Source organism: Lolium perenne, chromosome 5 (assembly GCF_019359855.2).
Source record: "Lolium perenne isolate Kyuss_39 chromosome 5, Kyuss_2.0, whole genome shotgun sequence".
NCBI classification, from domain to species: Eukaryota; Viridiplantae; Streptophyta; class Magnoliopsida; order Poales; family Poaceae; genus Lolium; species Lolium perenne.
The window spans coordinates 233934651-233953536 of NC_067248.2; the positions used below are offsets into that span (position 1 = coordinate 233934651).

Consider the following 18886-nt stretch of genomic DNA (forward strand, 5'->3'; position numbering starts at 1 on the left):
ACCCAAGAACACGACACTACTAGGAATTATCTTACCACTGGCGCACATGATTGACTACCGCCGGCGCATTTCTGTTCGTCGGTGACCACCTCGCTGGTGGTACCGTCCTACCGCCGGGGGTAAACTAGTTTACCATCGGCGCCTTGCCCATTTCACCGGTGGTAACATATATAGGAGAAAAAATGCAGAAACCCCATTCACCCATTGCAATGTATCTTACAAAGAGATCCCGAACAAAATAAAAAGTACATCACAGTCACTAATTATACAGTAAGGACCCTGGACAAAAAAAGGAAAAAAGCAATCGAGCCCATCCACCAGTCCATGTCCGGTGGTGGCGTCGAGGCGGCGAGTCGGGATGAAGCGTACGCGGCCTTCTTCGCCCGCAGCCGGCACCGCTGCTGTTGCTTCTCCGCGTTGTGGCAGTCGTCGCACGCCTGCCGCTGCGGGGATGGACAAGGAATAAACTAGGTTGGGGACGGCGGGGCGAGTGCTGGGGCCTGCAGCATGTGCCCACTGGCACGCACGAGGGCGGCGATGTCTTCGTTGGGGACGGTCATTCGGCGGAGCGTGAGCGCCATGAGGCAGTTGAGCGGCGAGGTCGGTGACCCACGGCGCGGCGTATGCACCCCAGTCCTCGCCAGTCGCATGTGGCGTCGTCGGGGACCCTGCAGCCGAAGCTGACCACGCGGGTGAGCCGGCGTGGCTCCGGTACCTCCTCGCCCAACGAATCAGGTGCCCGCGCGCGGATCGGCTACTGCTTCACCCGCCGGAGATCTGACCCGAGCCTCGCTCCTTTTCGCTGTGAGCAGAGGACGTGGCTTAAGGGGAGATGAGGGAGCAGGCGAGAGCTCTCGAGCTCGGTGGTGGATCTCGAGCAGTGGGACAGAGAGCGAGTGGTGCAGTTGGGGATTGGGAGAGAGGGAGTGGTGCGGTGGGAAGGAGAAGGAGCGGTACGGTGCAGTGGGTGGCAGACTGGCAGGGTACGTTATGGCAGCTTTTTTTTGCGTCTCACGCGCGAGCATGCCAGAGTGCCAGATGTTTACCCCCGGCGGTATAGAACTTGTTTCGCCGGTGGTAATGACTTTACCCCGGCGCGTCCAAGCTAGCTCGCCAGCGGTAATGGGGACCGTCCTATTAAGTTTTCACCCGATGGGTATGCGAGTTATGGGTACCCATTGGAATCCCGACCACGGCAGTACCGGACTACCGGTCACGTAGTTCGCCGACCCGCACGCCCGCCGCGCCAGTCCGTTCCGACTGATCCTGGCCCACCACGCCTCCAAAGGCCCGTATCTCTGGGCTCGGCCCGCTCCTCTGCGTACCGCTCACCTCCCGACTCGCACTCGCACTCCTCCCTGCTGCTGCGCGCACCGCCCCTACCGGCCACCGATCCCGCCGGCCGGCCGGCGAGGCTTGCCGGCCCAGGATGGCCGCCAACTTCTGGGCGTCCTCGCACTCGTAAGTCTCCAGCTCCCCTTCTCCATCGATTCGGTTTCCCCTGCGGGGATGGCGCGGATTGCAGCTGCTAATTTTGCGTCTGTGATCCGGCGCTCGCAGCAAGCAGCTGCTGGACCCGGAGGAGGTGGACGTGGTGCCAGCGGCGGACCGGGAGCGGGGCATCACCACCGAGGAGTTCCGCCTCGTCAAGATCCACATGTCCTCCCGTACGTCGCCTCCTCCCGCTCCCCTCCCCTCCCCGTCCCTAGTACAGTTTCTTAGCTGTGTACAGTTTGGTTGCCTGCCACCATGGTGCCCTGCCACGCGCGGAGGCACCTTTGTACTGTAGAAAACCACTGCAACGCAAATGTTGAACAATTTCTCCACCGTGGTGCCTCCTCTCTGGGAGCCGGGGGAAACCCTAGGTCCGGCTTGCTGGACCGAGCAGCGGCGTCCCTCCTTAGAAGCGTTGTCCAGATTGCCCATGGAGTTCCTGAAGTTGCTCTGGAGTTGTGAGTTGTGACCAATGCGCGTCATTGCCGGCAGTGGTGGAGCTTGGGAGAAAACTAGGGGGGCGAAATGCAACGGGATTATTAATTCTATGCCCATCGTTCGTTAACACTACTCGCTTTTCCCCACTCGCTCATTTTGCCTTCGAAGTGAGCAACTATTCGGGGGCAAAAGTGAGGAAAATGCGAAAGCAAAAGTTTAGACACATGGGGAAAAGTGAGCACAACTAAGAAACCAGGGGCATAGAATTAAATACCCGGGGGGGGGGGGGGGGGTGGGGGGGCGGTGGCCCCCCTGGCTTACACTAAGCGACGCCACTGATCGCTGGCTTTCGCTAGATGACGCTTTCCTCTAGTCCGGCTGGACAGAGACAAATTCTTTTCTTTGTCCTCGTAGTGTAGTGGCCGTGGGTGCTAATCCCGGAAATTAGCGTTGTGCTGCCAAAAGGCGTTGTGTCGGCCGCTTCGCCTCTCCATGGTGTATTCTAGAAAAATGTTTCACCACCATTTCTGTCAAATCAGGAGGAAAAGGAACTCACGTTCTTCCTTCTAACTTTACTGATTTAGAAATACAAGTTTGTGCTCTCCTTCTTTTATGACAGTTTTTGGTGTCACCAGTTGTGCAATTGTTTGAGTTCATTGATTGCCAGTACATATCATCAGCATAGGTCCAGTCAAATAATTCATTTTCTTCTATTCGCAAACGCCATAATTCGTCACTTAGAATTGCTTGATTTGCTTTTGCATCATTATTATGTTTCTTACGAAGTAAAGCATTATTGATTTCAGATATCTGGCGGTTGGCGCAGCAAGTGAAGGTTAGGCAAAGGTTAGACCTTGCTTCCTCTGCCTGACCTGCACTTTTGTTTTCAATTCTGTAATGACATCTTTGGACTGTAGTGAACTAACAAACTCATTTTATGCTTTTAAGCTTTCTTTTAGTTAGCATTTTTTCTTGTACACTCAACCAAGGATATTTCCATAATGTTTTACAGTTGCCAATAATAATGGAAACAGCGCTTGCTTCTATGTATTAATAAATATTTTCAGTTACTTTACTGAGGTGGCTACTTTCATATCTACACGTGTTATACATATTAGTGCATAAATTGTTCACTTAGTATATATTATTACCTAAAACGCATGTATACTACCCCATAGTATTTTTGCATAGTTTAATTGAACTTCAAGACTGATATTAGAATTCATAGAAAAAGAAGAAGTCACTAACTCAGTGGGACTAAGTGACATTGTTCGTTCTCCTGTTTCTGTATTGTTTATGAATCATAAGGGTTGCTGGGGCTTTTCTTATAAGACTAGAGTTGCTATTTGTCAGGTTATATAAAGTATATTTTCCTCTAGATATTCTGGGATTAACTTGTGACGCTAATGATCTTAAATAAATGTTATTTCAGAGTCATAGCAACTGCCATCACTTACTTCAGGCGTGTTTATACAAGGTATGATTCTGTACCTAACAAGGATACATGTGATATGTAGTTTCTTTCTATTGATCACGAAGAAAGACTGCTCTGGTCCTCTAGTCTCTGATTTCTTGTCTGAATTTGAGTACCTTTTTAAATAGCTGGATGGAGCATCTAGATTGTAAGGTGTTGTGTTTCCCTACGATATAAGCAGTCAACTTAATGGATGTAATAACTGCAGTAAACTATGACGGGAAGACATTTGCTGTCTCTCACTCGTTTCAGTAAGAACTTCAGTGCTTCAGTCCGAACCCTATATGATTTTACCTTGCTCCAAACTCAATCAGAATTCCCGATGCTCTAGATGATGGTGGTTCTCAACTTGTTTCAATAAGACCGCGCGTGCATCAGCTAAAACTAGTACATTGGAAATTTTCTAGAACTGTAAATTTCAATTTGTATGTTCTGAACTTTGACGAACAAACTCGTGTTTCCATACTATATTTCAGCAAAACTTGCACATGAATGTTCATACTGATTGCTTGTTGCTACATTTCTCTCCTGAAAATCAATAAGCACTGTGTTTAAGTAATTATATCTTGTCCTAATGCTGAAGCTATTTACAGAAAGAGCATGACTGAGTATGATCCTCGTTTGGTAGCACCGGCTTGTTTATATTTAGCATCAAAGGTAGAGGAGAGCACTGTGCAAGCAAGGCTGCTCGTCTTTTATATCAAAAAGATGTGTGGTGAGTCTCATGAGTACTGATCATACAGATACATAGTTTACATGGAAAAGCTACACTAATGGTTTATTCTGTTTCCCCCATGTTGCAGGTCCTGATGATAAGTACCGATTTGAAATTAAGGACATCCTCGAAATGGAAATGAAGCTCCTGGAAGCACTGGACTATTATTTAGTAGTTTACCATCCGTATCGTCCTCTTTTACAGTATGATTCTGTTCCCGTTACTTTGCATCTGAGTAGCACATAGCATTTTTTCACTGGAAGTAGTGGAATGGGCCTTTTATGGTTTCCTGTAACTTTGAAACCAACTCCTCTTCACACACAATGGTATTGACTATTGAGAGATGTTCTGTTTTGCAGTTTATTGCAGGATGCTGGCATAACAGACCTGACACAGTTCGCGTGGTAAGCACTGCTCCATAAGTACAAATATGCAATGGAGCATCAAACTGATTACTGAAGCTGTTATTCTGGGATAGAACTTCTAGGCCTTTACAATTCACCCACATAGTGCTCTATTATTCTGTTTGTACTTTTTTGAGATTTATATCCAGGAAAAGCTATTTTAGATGCTTTTAGTGACATTTGGTGGTAACTGGTAACTAGACCTTTGGTTTGAATCATTTTATCACACGAGCATGTTAGTCTCAGAGCAAGCGGAGTTCCCTTCCTGTGTCCTTGTTCAAAATTTGTATTTTGATCTAGTCAATAGTATTCAGTATTCACATTTGGTATTGATGTATTGAATATCCTTGGTACGACAGTAGCCTGTTGTAGGGATGAGACAAGTACCTTAGCTGAGTTTTCCTTCTCATTTTGTGTATGACAGTACGGTTAGTCAGTAAGGCAACGCTTTTATCTGGCATCACATGAAAAAAATGTTAGCAGAGCGCCTTTATGATGATTTATGGTGTATCATATGGTCAATCTTCAACTTGACAGATTTCTCAGCTGATCAGACACCGTTACTTGCAGGGGCCTTGTCAACGATACTTATAAAATGGATCTTATTCTCATATATCCTCCCTACATGATTGCATTGGCTTGCATATACATTGCAAGTGTTCTGAAAGATAAGGATACAACTTCCTGGTTTGAAGAACTTCGTGTTGATATGAATATTGTAAGCGTCTTCTGCTTGACATTTTCCCCATTAATTAGTTCTTCATAATATCCATCCACTGATTGACATTCATTTGCAATACTCAGGTGAAGAATATTTCAATGGAAATATTGGATTTCTATGAAACCTACAAGGTTGACCCCCAAAGGGGACTCTCTGATGAAAAGATCAGCCCTGTGATGAACAAGTTGCCAACAAAGGCCTAAAGCAGATTTTTATCTGGTCGTCTAACCACCATGCATCCATGACTGGAGCAGGTGTGTGGCAGCTGGCAGCAACGGTAAATTCAACAGCCTGATATTGGAAGTGCCCCACTGGATCTGATCATGATATCTCATTTCAGAATGAAGAAACCTATGGTAGAGAATTAGTTTGGATGCGCTTGTATAGTTGCAGTAGTCTGTAATACTAGACACTATATTGTACAAAACTCAAAGTGGTTTTATTTCAGTGCATCCCTGCCTGTTGAATGTAAAGTTGTCTAGATAGGTTCATCTTCATACTTAAAATTGTACAAAACTAAGTGGATTTATTTCAGTGCAATATCTGTGCTTGTTGAATGTGAAGTTTCCTGGATGGGTCCATCTTCATCCTTAGAAAAAATCAACATCAAAACCTTTTTCCCAATCAAGTTGGAGTAGGCTAGATATAAAAATCAACAGAAACAAAAGGAAACCAAAACAAAAAGGAGAAAGAACATCCTCAACCTCAGTATTGTACAAAAATCAAAGCGGGTTTAGTTCAGTGTATCCCTGCTTGTTGAATATACAGTTGCGTGGCTGAGTTCATCATCATGGTAAGGATAGACGGTTCGCTCCTCGCGTCGCCTCCTCCAGGCGACCGGGGAGGCGAAACCCTAACCCCGCGCTGCCGCCGCCCTCCTCCCCCTCTCTCCCCTGCCTTGCCGCCCCTAGAGACGCCGCCGGGCTGCGCTCGCGACGCCGGTGAAGGGGGCGGCGGGGATCTGAGCTCTCGGCTCCCCCCGTGGTTGCTAGATGGAGGATCTCCGCGCGGGGTTTGCCATGACCGAGGCGGCGGCCGACGAGCTTCCCCTTTGCGGGCGAGCTTGTCCGTTGGCTGCTCCAGTGGGGGCTCGGGATCTGAGGCGGCGGCCTCTGGTGGTGTGGCGGTGCGGGCTCTGCGGCGAGCGGCGTGCGCGATGCGGGTCCTCCTCCTCGGCTGTGTGGACGGCGGGGAGGTGGAGGGTGCTGGCCGTGGTGCGGGGGCCGCGACGTCGGTGCCCCGGACCAGATCGGAAGGGTGGCGTCTCCCTCTTCGCTTGACGTGCCCCACCATCCCGGCGTCGAACTCCGACGGTTTTTGGCTGGCGGATTCCGGGAGAAATCCCTGGCTGGCTGTGTCAGCCACGACGGTGGCGAAGCCCACGGGCGCCGTGTTTTTCCTGGAGCGCCGTCAAGGTATCTTGCCCCCTCCCTTCCCCTTCCTGATACCGGGAGAAATCCCAAATCCTTTGGATTGGGCGGCAGCGACGCCCCGTGCGCCGTCACCTTCCTAAAGGTGTCGCCTTGGATCAGTTGGGGTTGTGGGTTGGCGTTGTTTCCTGGTGGTTGGCGCCATGGCTATGGTAGGAGCGGTGGTGGTGCTGCTGAGCTCAAGGGTTTGGCTCCCACAATCCTTTTGGATGCTCGCTGGTTCGTGCCCTGCACTCGCTCGGGTGCGAAGTTGCGGGACGACAGGAGCACGATGCTTCTCCCTTGTAGGTGTTGCTTCTCCCTTGTAGGTGCTGCCCCGAGGCTCGGCTATGTCAATCCTCGTCCCCTCCAGAGCTCCTTCTCTTCAGCGTCCTCGCCCTGCAGCTTCGTCTCTTCGTGTCAGGTGCCGCGGCCAGCAGCAAGGCATCTCGTGGTGTGCTCGACGCAGCGCTCGGGTGGGCTCTGGTGTTGGCTCAGTTTAGCAGTCTGGTTCATGTCCCTTCTCTGCTCTAGGTGAGTGTGTCTCCATGGGCGGCGGTACGGCGCCCTTCGAGCCAGGGTGAGGGGGCAGGGGTCCCTCTCCGACCATGGAAGAGAATGGACAGGCGACGACTCGCCATCTTGGTCCAGCCGTGAATCCTCTCAAGGTCCAGCCGTGAATCCTCCCAAGCAATGCAAATGATCCCATCCCAAGTTTCACCTTGCCTGCTCCCTGGTGCTTCGATTGCGTTGGAAGGGCTCTTCGGGCTTTAGCTAGTCTCTGGTGTACCTTATGTTTGCTGTTGTCTGTGTGAGTTGTAAGCTGTTCTTCAGCATCTTTGTAACCATGGCCGTGTGACTTTATTAATTTAAAGCTGGGCACTTTGTGCCTTCTATTTTAAAAAAAAATCATCATGGTAACTGACATGTGCCCTCAAAAAGTGACAATATCATAGGCTGAGAGCCTGAGAAGCTCAACAAAGAAAAATCATGCAAAATATGCCAGGTAATTTACTTCAGAACATACACCACTTAACAGGTGAAACTTACAAAGCCCAAGTATTTTCTCAACATCAGGCTAACAGCCTCAAGTACATAGACCAAATGTGGAGAAATGGCACAGTTAACAGCCTAATACATACAACAGTATAGAGGGACAATTTTACCTTGACACAGACAATACAAAAAGACCAAGAAAATTTGCTAATCCAATTCAGACGGAAGGCTATCCGTACATTCACCAGGATGATGAACTCCTACTGATGCATTTCCATAACATTCATCTAGATGGTGATGGTACAACAATGTTCCTGAGGAAAAGATCCAACTGTTCTCCCCGAGAGGACTTCTGACCTTGACAATACATTTCAAAGTCAGATGTTGCTAGAAGTTCCTTCAACACATCAAATAAATCTGCATTTCATAAAACTGAAGCTCAACAGACTGCTGATAAAAGTTGAAGGGGCTAACCTTATCCAGCAGTGTTAGGAAGGTAAATACGATGAAAGTTGTTTATCTTCAAGTACTTCCGGCAAGTGGGGCATTTCTTTTGGACCTGGATGGCTTGCTTGATGCAGCTCGTGCAGAAGATATGGCCACACATTGTTGTGGCAGGCTCCTCCAACTTGTTCCAACACACTGGGCAGGTAAAGATTGGTTCCTTTGGAGCCACTTTCGCAGGCTCTTTTCTAGTTTTGACAGCTTTGTTTGACTGCCATGAAAGGAAACATCTAGTCAGAGTTCAACACAAATTACAAGCCAACATGCTAGCAGGACCTGGATACAATGATTGAGTGTACAGAGTAGCTTCTTGAGGTGGAAATATCGTTTAGCGTAAAGAATATAATGAACATGTTTTGGTACAGGCACATACATAACAGAATCCAACAAAGGATCTTAGCTGTCAGCTTTCTATCAAGGATCTATATGACATCCCAGAACTACAAGTACAAGTGTTCTCTATGACTTGAACAGACCAAGAAAAATGCTTACTTAATGTAATATGTTTATCCTCTCAGGCCACTGAAAGGACAACATAAACCAAAATTCTACAAGGACAAGGGGAAAACATCATGCACTACATACCAGCTGCTATTTACGTAAGAGGACAAGATAGAGAAAACACTAATAAGTGATCAGTCATCAAACTAGATCTTATGGCTAAGAGAGTTAGGTCCGTTCGATACCTGCAAGCTGGACCCTTCCCCTGTTTCTGGAGAGATGTCTATCACAGCTGAAGCTCTTTGACGTTTGTTCCCTGTGTTATTAGAAATGACTATTGCATTAATCATGATGAAATACTCCTGATTGAATAAATAATGAGGCAGATAAGGAGGCTCAAATGAAAAGGGAATATATACCCAGACAATATATTGATGAACAGTTTTACATCTTCCATTTGCGATTTCCAGAATCAGCATCAATATATATGCATCAGCTTATAACAAGAAAGTATTATATAGGAAACTAGTAAAAACAGGTTCACATGTACAATTTCAGCATAGCTTATACATCTTCTGCCACTAGAGAGTCAGTCATCTTAGAGCATGACATAGGTAAATTCCAAAAACTATGAGTGTTGTTTACAAATTGGTTAGTTCCGGATGAATATGCTAAGGCAGATCATAATAGACTGATGAAGAAATTACCAACCAATTTCTGTAAGACAAAACAATTCTACGGAATGCAGTGTGTGTAGTAAGAAACTAACCTTCACGGGTGGCATGTACCTCTAGATCAACTACTGCCACGGGCTGTCTCCTAATTTTCGGATTCCTCCTCTGCAGCATGCAAGTTGATTCAACATAAATCTATATGACCAAGTTGCATCTTATTCAGTGTTATGACCAAGTTATAATACTCTTCGTTAATATGAACAGCTGCATGCCTCAGAAGCACAGGTAGCAGAAACTTTCAAAAAAATGTGTATATACATATCATGCTTCTGAAAAATCTATATGAACCTAATGACATGAGATCAATTACACACAATAACAGTCTTCCTGGAAACTTAAGCACTAGCTTCTTCAGTGCAAGATAACAGCACGCAACGTACGTACCCGAGGAGGCACTTGTGAAGCCGATAGGACCTGCACTTCGTCGTCCAGAGCTTCCACATCGATGGGCGAGGTGCGTGCGCCGCTGCGAGAGGCTGATACTCCACGCCTGCTGGCGACCCCTGGTGCTGGGGAGACCAAATTCACAACGACCTTATCAGCAGACTCATCTTGTGAATGCCTTTTGCAGACACGCCGTGCGCCGTTGACAGTACTCATGCTCTCTTCAGCTCCCAGATCAACCTCAGACTGAAAGAGACATGATTTGAGACAGTTACTGACTTTTAAGACAACTATATGTCATCAACTATCAGCAAACACCAACTTGTGACCATCTTAGCAGCATACATAAGTAAATGTATAATAGATCAGGGACATCAACACCTGGATTAAACTTCTGAAACATCTAGGCAAAACTAACAAGGGCTAAACATGCAAAATTCAACTACTTGTTCGTGATGGAACTTGAACCAAAAAAGAAGGCATACGGATTCGGGGCTGTGAACCGAAATCACAAATTGTAACACAATTGACCTGACGACTTGCTCAATCCCACATAAAGGATGCACCACCACGGGAAGAAAGACCCCCATAGCAACTGCAGGAACAGATCGAGCTGGATAACAGTACGCAAACTAGAGCACGGAACGAACAGCACGCCCGCAGATGCCCCTAATCCCCAACTCTTAAGGTAGCCGCACCGAATCCAGTGGAACTCCGCCTAGTAACGAACGGATTCGAGCTAAAGACCACACGGATACCAAATCGAGGATCGGCTCGCCATCCGCCACTGCTTTCGCTTGATCAACGCCTACTACCGCGACGACAAATCCCGCAGAGATCGACACGGGCGGAAAGGATACGCATCCACAAGGGCGAAGGTATCGCGCGAGCTTACCTGACGAGACCAGCTCGATCGAAGGATCAGAGGCCGCCGCCGCCGCCGCCGCCGCCGCCGCGCCGCGAACTCGCGCTCAATTTTTTCCACACGAGGCCTCCCTGCCCTGCTCCGCTCTGCCTGTTTGAAGCGAAGGTGGAGAAGACGAGAATAAAAGAGGAAACACGTCTCTTTCCTGACCCCACCTGTCAGGTTCAGGTCCCAGTTGCTGAGCCCACAGATTAGTTGGGCCGTTTTCCTCTTCGAGGCCCATTTCCATCGTGATCGCCGCCGGCCCGCCGTCCTCCACCGCAACTTCGAGCGCCGCCGGAGCGTCGTGGTGACTCGTGAAACTCGGTGGTGGAAATTTTTCGGGGAGAGAAAAAGGGGCGTCATGGCGGCCACGCCGCGCGACCGGCGGCGAAGGGGCCGCGCTCCGGGGGCTGCCTCCGCGGCGGCCGCCGAAGACGACGGGGAGGAGCACCACCTCAACCCCTTCCTCTCCGACGAGGCGCCCTCGTCCTCGAGAATCCAGTTCAGGTGCGTGCTCCCGCCTCGCGCTTGGTCTGTTCGTGCTGCTGCTGGTGCGCTTGTGGATAGTTTCATCGGGCTCTGTATGGGGTGCGCGCAGGAACGTGGCGTCGCGGGCGCGGTGGGTCGAGGACGCCGGCGAGGCGGAGGTGCTCGACAGTAAGGGGAAGCTCTGGCTGACCACCGGTGTCACCAGGGGCGGCAAGCTCTACTACAACGTCGAGGAGATCGGGTACGCCACCTGTTCGATCAAATGCTGTAACCACGTAGCATAGTTATTTGCTATGCAATGTGCTCTTTGTGGCCCATTTGGGCTTTGTTCATAAACTCGGGCATAATGCCTGAGATAATGCACCATGTCCAGGTGTTGGAGAATGCAGCATTTTCCGGATTCCTCATATTGGAACAATTTGATTGTGCCTTCCTATAACCTCCACTCTGTACTAGTTACATAATGCCACACTAAAAAACTTGAGAACTCACTGCTTACTGATTATGCATGAATCGCGTGGCATGGCTTATGTTTTCAAATACTTCGACTTGCAATTTGAGGCTTACTGGCTGATCAAACTATGCAGCTTCTTGGCAGAAAGAGGGGCACTGGTTCTTCTCGATGATGAGGATGAAACGATAGGACTGGAGGAAATCTATAAAAAGATCGCTGGAGGAAATTACGGGTGCTCCTGGGATGCCTTTCAAGCTTACAAGCACTTGAAGGTGCTTGGCTACATCGTTGGACGGTATGGTGTTCCCTGGACAATGAAGCATAGCGGCGCTTGTGAAGTCACCGATTCTCCCAAGAGTATGGCTGACACTGAACGTTGCTCTGATAGAGCCAATGGCGCCTGCAATGACATCACCAAATTTCTCAAAGAAATGCATGTAGATGGGATATATCCATCTTTTGAAGTTCATCTACCAAACAGCAAATTTAAAAAGTCATGCCCGGGAGTTCCTACTTTCCTCCTATGTCTGCTAAGGTACTTTTCTCATCACTTACAAACCTGTGCATTTACTCTTATAAACCTGTGCATTTTTACAGTAGTTCATGTCATTTGAACTGTTTAGTACCAGTGTACAGTAGGGCCACATGGTTTAACTTCGTTTAGGATGTAGAAGTTGAATCACTAAATTAATTATCTTTTTACACAAGTGCATAAATTGTTTGTTGGGTGTTTGATTTGATTTTAGTTATCTCTTGTTTGAAACGTCTGCTGTTACCCCCCTTTGACAAATATATTCTGAAACATTTTAGGCTTCGTGGATTTATCTACGTGGTGCTATAGGTTGTCTTTCTGTGCACATGGATGTCTGTTTTGTGTTAATTATTTTTCTGTGCACATGGATTTATTTTTGCTCCATTATATGAGTGGTTATGATGTTCAAACTATATGAAGAAGTAATTTAAGGTTGGTAACGAAGCTGATGGTGTTTCTGAGCAGATTTACAGTTAGTTGAGCCCTGTCCTGCAATCAAAATGTACTACTATCATTGTTTCACATGTTTGCTTATCATGTGTTCATTAGTCACACCCTGTCATACGTTCTTATTTTGTTAACAAACATTTTCCCAAAGGAATTGTTGATTCTGATCATACATTAGGTAATGAGATACATCAAGCCACAAAATGCGGAACAAAACTATCATAGAAGTTATATAAGTACCTAAGGAGATTCACACAAGGCTACATTTTATGAATAAACTTGACATCACATAGGGCTTAGCTTCAGCAATTTTATGGTTTAATTAATGTGCAGAGACAAGCCACCCTCAAGGGATGAACTGGAAACCGTGGAGAACAAGTTTGAGGGCATTCCTCTTAAATTCTGTCAAGTTGATAATGGACGTATCAGCTTTCTCACCTTCGACAATGTTACGCTTCCTAGTTTGCCCTGATAGGTAGCAGTAGGAATCATTGTTAGTTTTTGCCGGTTCTGGTACTGTAAGCTATCAGTTCAGTCTACCTCTGTTCTTTTGTAGTGAACGAATCCTTAATATGCCTTGTTTGCTTCTTGTCCTGATCCACTACCGTAGTGATTGGTGAACTGTCAACTATCTGGATGATGTTAACAATTTTATGGTTTTTTACATATGGTGCCACGAATATCACTCGGTCCTACATGACTAGCCAGAAACCATGCTCAGTTTTGATTCTCACTATAGTGGCTACCGGAGACGATAAGAAAGAGTGGAGGAATACTTCACCACACAATTTATATGACATAGAAATTGCAGATTAAATTGTGCGATGATTAATACCCAAGAAACCGGATGCCATAGAAGTTGGAGATTACAGACCAATATGCTTGTTGCGCAGTTTGTCCTAGCTATTCTGAAAAAATCTCGCGAACAGTCTGCGCAATCAAATGGGTAAACTATTAATCTCTAACCAGTTGGTTTTATCAAGTTTCTTGCTAGCACAGGCAGGTGGCGAGGCAGATCAACTCCAGGAGGTGCAAAGGTGTGTCAGAATTGATATCTCCCGCACCTTTGATTCGCTGTCTTGGCCTTATCTTTTTGAAACTCTTTGTCAGCTGGGTTTCTGGGAGATGGCTAAGTATGGTTCCTGCCCTGCTCCCTATCGGACCTTTTCTTTATTTCCAGAAATAATACACGTTTTCGATAATTTTTAGAAATAATACACCATCGGAGAAACCCGATTGCTCCCTATCAGGATAGCATAGCCCGATTTCTGCAGATTCATGTGAACCATGTGCAGCTCGCTTTTTTCCTTTGTAATAATCGGGATACCCTAACCCGAAATAACCTTATCGGGTTGTACTGCCCCGAGCTGACAGAATTCAGTGACCTTCAATCTATCACGTAGGAAGTTGGGCCGAGTAGCCACTAATCGGGGAAGCTCAACCCGACCAGCAGCGTAGTCGGGCAGGCCCTCATGCATGCATCTGCAAGTCAAGCATAAGAGCATTTCTAACCGAGCAACGCAAACGAAAGGTGAGCGACCGTTTTCGTCTGCACGGACCTAAAATGCGTGCGTCAGGAATTAGGTCTAGCGGCCCGACGCATATTTTTCAGGCTGTCTGCGGAGACGTAAATGTGGCGCATATTTCCTCCTTCGTCGCTCCCAAATCTCCTCCTCCCTCGCTGTTTCCAACCTCCTCCTCCAATGTCGCTGTCCCCAAGAGCGCCGCGGCGAACGGCTTCGGCCGCGGCAGCTTAACTGTGGCGGAGGCGTGGGCGATGCACCGCGCGGGATATCTCGTCCCGCCGGACATGCGCCTGCCAAGCAGCGGCGGGTGGAAGATGGCTGTCAACAGCGTCAGAGTCCCGCCGCAACCGCGGGAGGGCACGGAGCGCTGAAGGGACACGATCAGGAGCCGGCGGCTCGCCTCACCGCCGAAAAGCGGGTTGATCCAACCTGGGCGGCCACCGGCAACGACGCCTGGTGGGTCGACTACTTGCAGGCGCAACACGACGCCGAGATGAACAACATCACCGGCCTCATCGGCCGATGGAACACCTGGAACAGGGAGGGGCACCTCCTCTTTTGGGGCGTTCCCTGGAGCACGTCGTCGACGACATCCAGAATGGTGCGCCAAGGTTGGAGATTCCGTTGTCGCTACCACCATCCCCTACGCCCGCAACATGCTGGCAGCCGAGGACATACTCGTCCTCCCCAACTCTTCTTAGTCAGGGCCGGCGCGATCGTCGCCTTCGTCGCACCGCGCCGCGCCCCATACCGTGCCTAAGCGCGCGCTGAAGTACGAGCCGAAGTTTGCGACGCCGCCCGTTAATCTGAGGCGCGGCGACAACAACGTTAGCCGGCAGCAGTACAGGTGCGCCGGCGGCGCCCTCCTCATCCCAAAGCCAGAGGTGAAGGAGGAGTAGGATGACGAGGCAGCCGCGAAGGCGGCGCTGTTGGCGGAGTACGAGCGGCAGCAACGTCTCATCGCCAGCAGCGACGACCCCGAGAACTGCACTGGCTCGCGAGCGGCGTGCTTGGCGTCATTGAACAACAAGGACGCATGGAGCGGCGACCTCGACGCAGCGATCTCCATGTCCTTCCGCGACTCCGGGAAGCCGCTCGTGGACCTCACCGACGACGGCGAGGCTAGGCCAAGCGGCGCGGTGAAGCACGAGCCCGTCGATGAGCGCGGAAAGCAGGACGTCGTCGTCGATGACATGTACAACTTCCACCAGTACTACGACGCCTCTGGCTGCCGCAAGTACTAGTAGATTAGGGTTTAGTTTAAATTTCGTCGAATTTCGTTCGAATCTATGTAATACACTAGTGGAAAATAGGGCTTCTGTGGGAGCCATTTGTCGCGGGCGCGCCTGCACCCACGACAAATGGGGTGGCCACGTCGCTCCGAAGCCGGCAGAGGCTTTTGTCACGGCCTTTTCTCGCGGGCCGTATTACGACCCGCGACAAAAGGGGTCGGCACCCCTTTTGTCGCGGGTCGTAATACGGCCCGCGACAAAATGGCCATGCCTATATATATAGACAAGCAGCCAGCCACCCCCCACCTCATTTTTTCCTTGGTGGTGAAGGTGGAGGTGTATGCTAGCTCATTTTTTCTACATGTGCACAAGAGGTGTTTGATGGAATGCTTGTGAGAGGGATGCCACTTGGTTTTATTTGATAAGATTTTTCCTCTTTTTGATCCTAAAAGGTTAGCAACTATTTTCTCGTATATATATACATAGTCCGTACAATACTAATTTTAGCAAGGTGATTGCATCTGATACATATATAATTGTACTTATGATGTAGATGAGTCATCCATGGATGTACGGTAACCGATGTGCCCCCGCTTTCAGAGAGGGCGTGAATTCTTTCCTGCTTGTGGCCGAGGCCAACAAGTCGAAGCAAGGTTTTATGTGCTGTCCATGTCAAAAATGTAAGAACGAGAAAGATTACTCTTGCTCAAGAGACATTAAGAGCCACCTGCTTCGGTTTGGATTCATGTCCAGCTATAATGTTTGGACCAAGCACGGAGAAGAAGGGGTTATGGTGGAAGACGGCGATGAAGAAGAAGATAATGATGAGCAGTACCGCTCTATGTTCTCTGAATGCGATGATACCGCAATGGACGACAATGAAGAAGAAGGAGGTGAAGAACAGGCATCAGATGATCCTGTTGATGATGATCTTCGTCGGGCCATTTCTGATGCAAGAAGAGACTGTGGCACGGATAAGGAGAGGTTGCAGTTCGAAAAGATGTTAGAGGACCACCACAAATTGTTGTACCCAGGTTGTGAAGATGGGCATAGAAAGCTGGGTAGCATATTGTAATTGCTGAAATGGAAGGCAGAGGTCGGTGTGACTGACTCGGGATTTGAGAAATTGATGATAATATTAAAGAAGCTGTTTCCAAGAAATAATGAATTGCCCGTCAGTACATATGAAGCAAAGAAGCTTGTCTGCCCTCTAGGATTAGATGTGCAGAAGATACATGCATGCATTAATGACTGTATCCTCTACCGCGGTGAGAAGTACGAGAATTTGAATAAATGTCCGATATGTGGTGCATTGCGGTATAAGATCAGAAAAGATGACCCTGGTGATGTTGAGGGCGAGCCACCCAGGAAGAGGGTTCCTGCGAAGGTGATGTGGTATGCTCCAATAATACCACGGTTGAAACGTTTGTTCAGAAACAAAGAGCATGCCAAGTTGTTGCGATGGCACATGGAAGAACGTAAGAAAGACGCGATGTTGAGGCACCCCGCTGATGGTAGGCAGTGGAGAAACATCGGGAGAGAGTTCCCGGATTTTGCAGGTGAGGCAAGGAACTTATACTTTGGTCTAAGTACAGATGGCATGAATCCTTTTGGGAGCAGAGCTGCAGTCCACGGCACTGGCCCGTGACTCTATGTATCTACAACCTTCCTCCTTAGTTGTGCATGAAGCGGAAGTTCATTATGATGCCAGTGCTTATCCAAGGCCCAAAGCAACCGGGCAACGACATTGATGTGTACCTAAGGCCATTAGTCGATGAACTTTTGGAGTTGTGGGCCAAACCAGGTGTACGTGTGTGGGATGAGCACACGGAGCAAGAATTTGACCTACGAGCGTTGCTATTCGTAACCATCAATGATTGGCCTGCTCTCGGTAACATTTCAGACAGAGAACAAAGGATACAATGCATGCACACACTGTTTAGATGAGGCCGAAAGTAAATATTTGGGAAAAAGCGAGAAAAGTTGTGTACCGTTCAATCGTCGTTTCCTTCCGCGCAAGCATCCCTTAAGGAAAAAGGCAAGCATTTCGATGGCGAGGCAGACCGCCGTCCGAAGCCTGTCCCCCGTAGTGGTGCTGATATATTTGACATGGTCAAGGATTTAAATGTTATCTTTGGAAAGGGTCCAGCAATGAGCTGTTCGAAAGACGATGATGGACACGCGTCCATGTGGAAGAAGAAATCTATTTTTGGGAGCTAGAATATTGGAAAGTCTGGAAGTCCGCTCTGCAATCGACGTGATGCACCTGACCAAGAATCTTTGTGTGAATATTCTAGGTTTTCCGGGCGTGTATGGAAAGACAAAAGATACACCGAAGCACGGAGGACCAGGGAACTTCATAAAGGACGAAACGGCAATCATCCAGGGCGGTTGTAGGGCCTGCCACCTACGCTCTTACCAAACAAGAGAAGGAGATCTTTTTTGAAGCCCTATTCAGTATCAAGGTTCCGTACGGTTTCTCGTCGAATATAAAGGGGATAGTAAATATGAAGGAGAAAAAGTTCCAGAACACGAAGTCCCATGACTGTCACGTGCTTATGACACAATTGCTTCCGGTTGCATTGAGGGGACTTCTACCGAGAAAATGTTCGACTAGCCATTGTGAAGATATGTGCATTCCTCAACGCAATTTCTCGAGAAGGTAATGGATCCGAAACTTTGTCGGGATTACGGAAGATGTGGTTGAATGTCTTGTCGGCTTCGAGTTGTTGTTCCCACCATCCTTCTTCAATATTATGACGCACCTCCTCGTTCACCTAGTTGAAGAGATTAGAATTCTCGGTCTGTATTTCTACACAATATGTTCCCCTTCGAGAGGTTCATGGGAGTCTTAAAGAAATATGTTCATAACCGAGCTAGGCCGGAAGGAAGTATCTCAAAGGGCTACGGAGCGAGGAGGTCATTGAGTTTTGTGTTGACTTTCTTCCCGACCTTAAGCCGATTGGTGTTCTGAATCTCGGTATGAGGGGAGGCTGACTGGAAAAGGCACACTAGGAAGGAAAGCAACGGTGTGCAGGGACAAGATTTCTTTCAATCAAGCACACTACACAGTTCTATACAATTCCAGCTTGGTGGCTCCGTACATCGAGAAACATAAGAATGTTTTACGAGAAATAAACCCGGGCCAGCCCGAGTCCTTGATTACACGTCAACACATGAATACCTTCGGCAGTTGGTTGCAAAGACATCTCATTAATGACCCATCTGTTGTGGAGCAGCTGTACTTGTTGGCCAGGTTACCATCTTCAAACATATGTACATTCCAAGGGTACGAGATAAATGGGAATACATTTTACACGATCGACCAAGATAAAAAGAGCACCAACCAAAACAGCGGTGTCCGCTTCGATGCAAAAGACGAGAATGGGCAGACCACCACATATTATGGATACATAGAGGAGATATGGGAACTTGACTATGGTCCCACTTTTAAGGTCCCTTTGTTTCGGTGCAAATGGGTGAAGCTCAGCGCTATACATATTGACGATAAGTACGGTATGATAACAGTGGATCCCAACAATCTTGCGTACCTGGACGAGCCTTTTGTCCTAGCCAACGAGGTGG

At 48.0% G+C, this 18886-nt stretch overlaps 3 protein-coding genes across 7 annotated transcripts; 2 read left to right on the plus strand and 1 right to left on the minus strand.

The window, feature by feature from the left end:
- Positions 1–1308: 1308 nt before the first annotated feature.
- Positions 1309–5803, plus strand: LOC127302275 (cyclin-C1-1). Its single transcript, XM_051332679.2, has 9 exons — positions 1309–1461; positions 1561–1667; positions 2739–2778; positions 3365–3409; positions 4000–4121; positions 4210–4324; positions 4481–4525; positions 5096–5243; positions 5330–5803. Exons 1-9 carry the CDS (start codon positions 1430–1432, stop codon positions 5447–5449), a joined length of 774 nt encoding a protein of 257 aa, XP_051188639.1. The 5' UTR covers positions 1309–1429; the 3' UTR covers positions 5450–5803.
- Positions 5804–7665: 1862 nt separating this feature from the next.
- On the minus strand, positions 7666–11209 carry LOC127302276 (uncharacterized). 5 transcript variants are annotated; one of them, XM_051332684.1, is made up of 6 exons: positions 10610–11209; positions 9715–9960; positions 9366–9435; positions 8842–8912; positions 8126–8366; positions 7666–8008 (listed from the first exon to the last, which is right to left on the minus strand). In XM_051332684.1, the coding sequence occupies exons 1-5, from the start codon at positions 11192–11194 to the stop codon at positions 8127–8129; spliced, it is 1212 nt and encodes a 403-aa protein (XP_051188644.1). In that variant the 5' UTR covers positions 11195–11209; the 3' UTR covers positions 7666–8008; position 8126. The 5 variants fall into 5 exon arrangements, with proteins under 5 accessions (XP_051188644.1, XP_051188643.1, XP_051188642.1 ...); XM_051332683.1 differs by having other exon boundaries at positions 8842–8930; XM_051332682.1 differs by having other exon boundaries at positions 9366–9465.
- A 423-nt stretch (positions 11210–11632) lies between these two features.
- LOC139831766 (uncharacterized) lies at positions 11633–13015 on the plus strand. Its single transcript, XM_071821095.1, has 2 exons — positions 11633–11859; positions 12877–13015. The coding sequence occupies exons 1-2, from the start codon at positions 11633–11635 to the stop codon at positions 13013–13015; spliced, it is 366 nt and encodes a 121-aa protein (XP_071677196.1).
- The last annotated feature ends 5871 nt before the right edge of the window (positions 13016–18886 follow it).

What these genes read in the sequence shown, in the direction of transcription:
- LOC127302275 (XM_051332679.2), top strand. Translation starts at nt 1,430, where the DNA reads ATGGCCGCCAACTTCTGGGCGTCCTCGCACTC. An exon ending in GACCTGACACAGTTCGCGTG is followed by an intron (nt 4,526 to 5,095) that starts GTAAGCACTGCT and finishes CGTTACTTGCAG; the next exon opens with GGGCCTTGTCAACGATACTT. An exon ending in TTCGTGTTGATATGAATATT is followed by an intron (nt 5,244 to 5,329) that starts GTAAGCGTCTTC and finishes TGCAATACTCAG; the next exon opens with GTGAAGAATATTTCAATGGA.
- LOC127302276 (XM_051332681.1), bottom strand. Translation starts at nt 11,194, where the DNA reads ATGAAACTATCCACAAGCGCACCAGCAGCAGCACGAACAGACCAAGCG. An exon ending in GATCGAGCTGGTCTCGTCAG is followed by an intron (nt 9,961 to 10,609) that starts GTAAGCTCGCGC and finishes TGTCTCTTTCAG; the next exon opens with TCTGAGGTTGATCTGGGAGC. An exon ending in GGGAAGGGTCCAGCTTGCAG is followed by an intron (nt 8,367 to 8,841) that starts GTATCGAACGGA and finishes CTTTCATGGCAG; the next exon opens with TCAAACAAAGCTGTCAAAAC.
- LOC139831766 (XM_071821095.1), top strand. Translation starts at nt 11,633, where the DNA reads ATGGCTTATGTTTTCAAATACTTCGACTTGCAATTTGAGGCTTACTGG. An exon ending in CTTGGCTACATCGTTGGACG is followed by an intron (nt 11,860 to 12,876) that starts GTATGGTGTTCC and finishes ATTAATGTGCAG; the next exon opens with AGACAAGCCACCCTCAAGGG.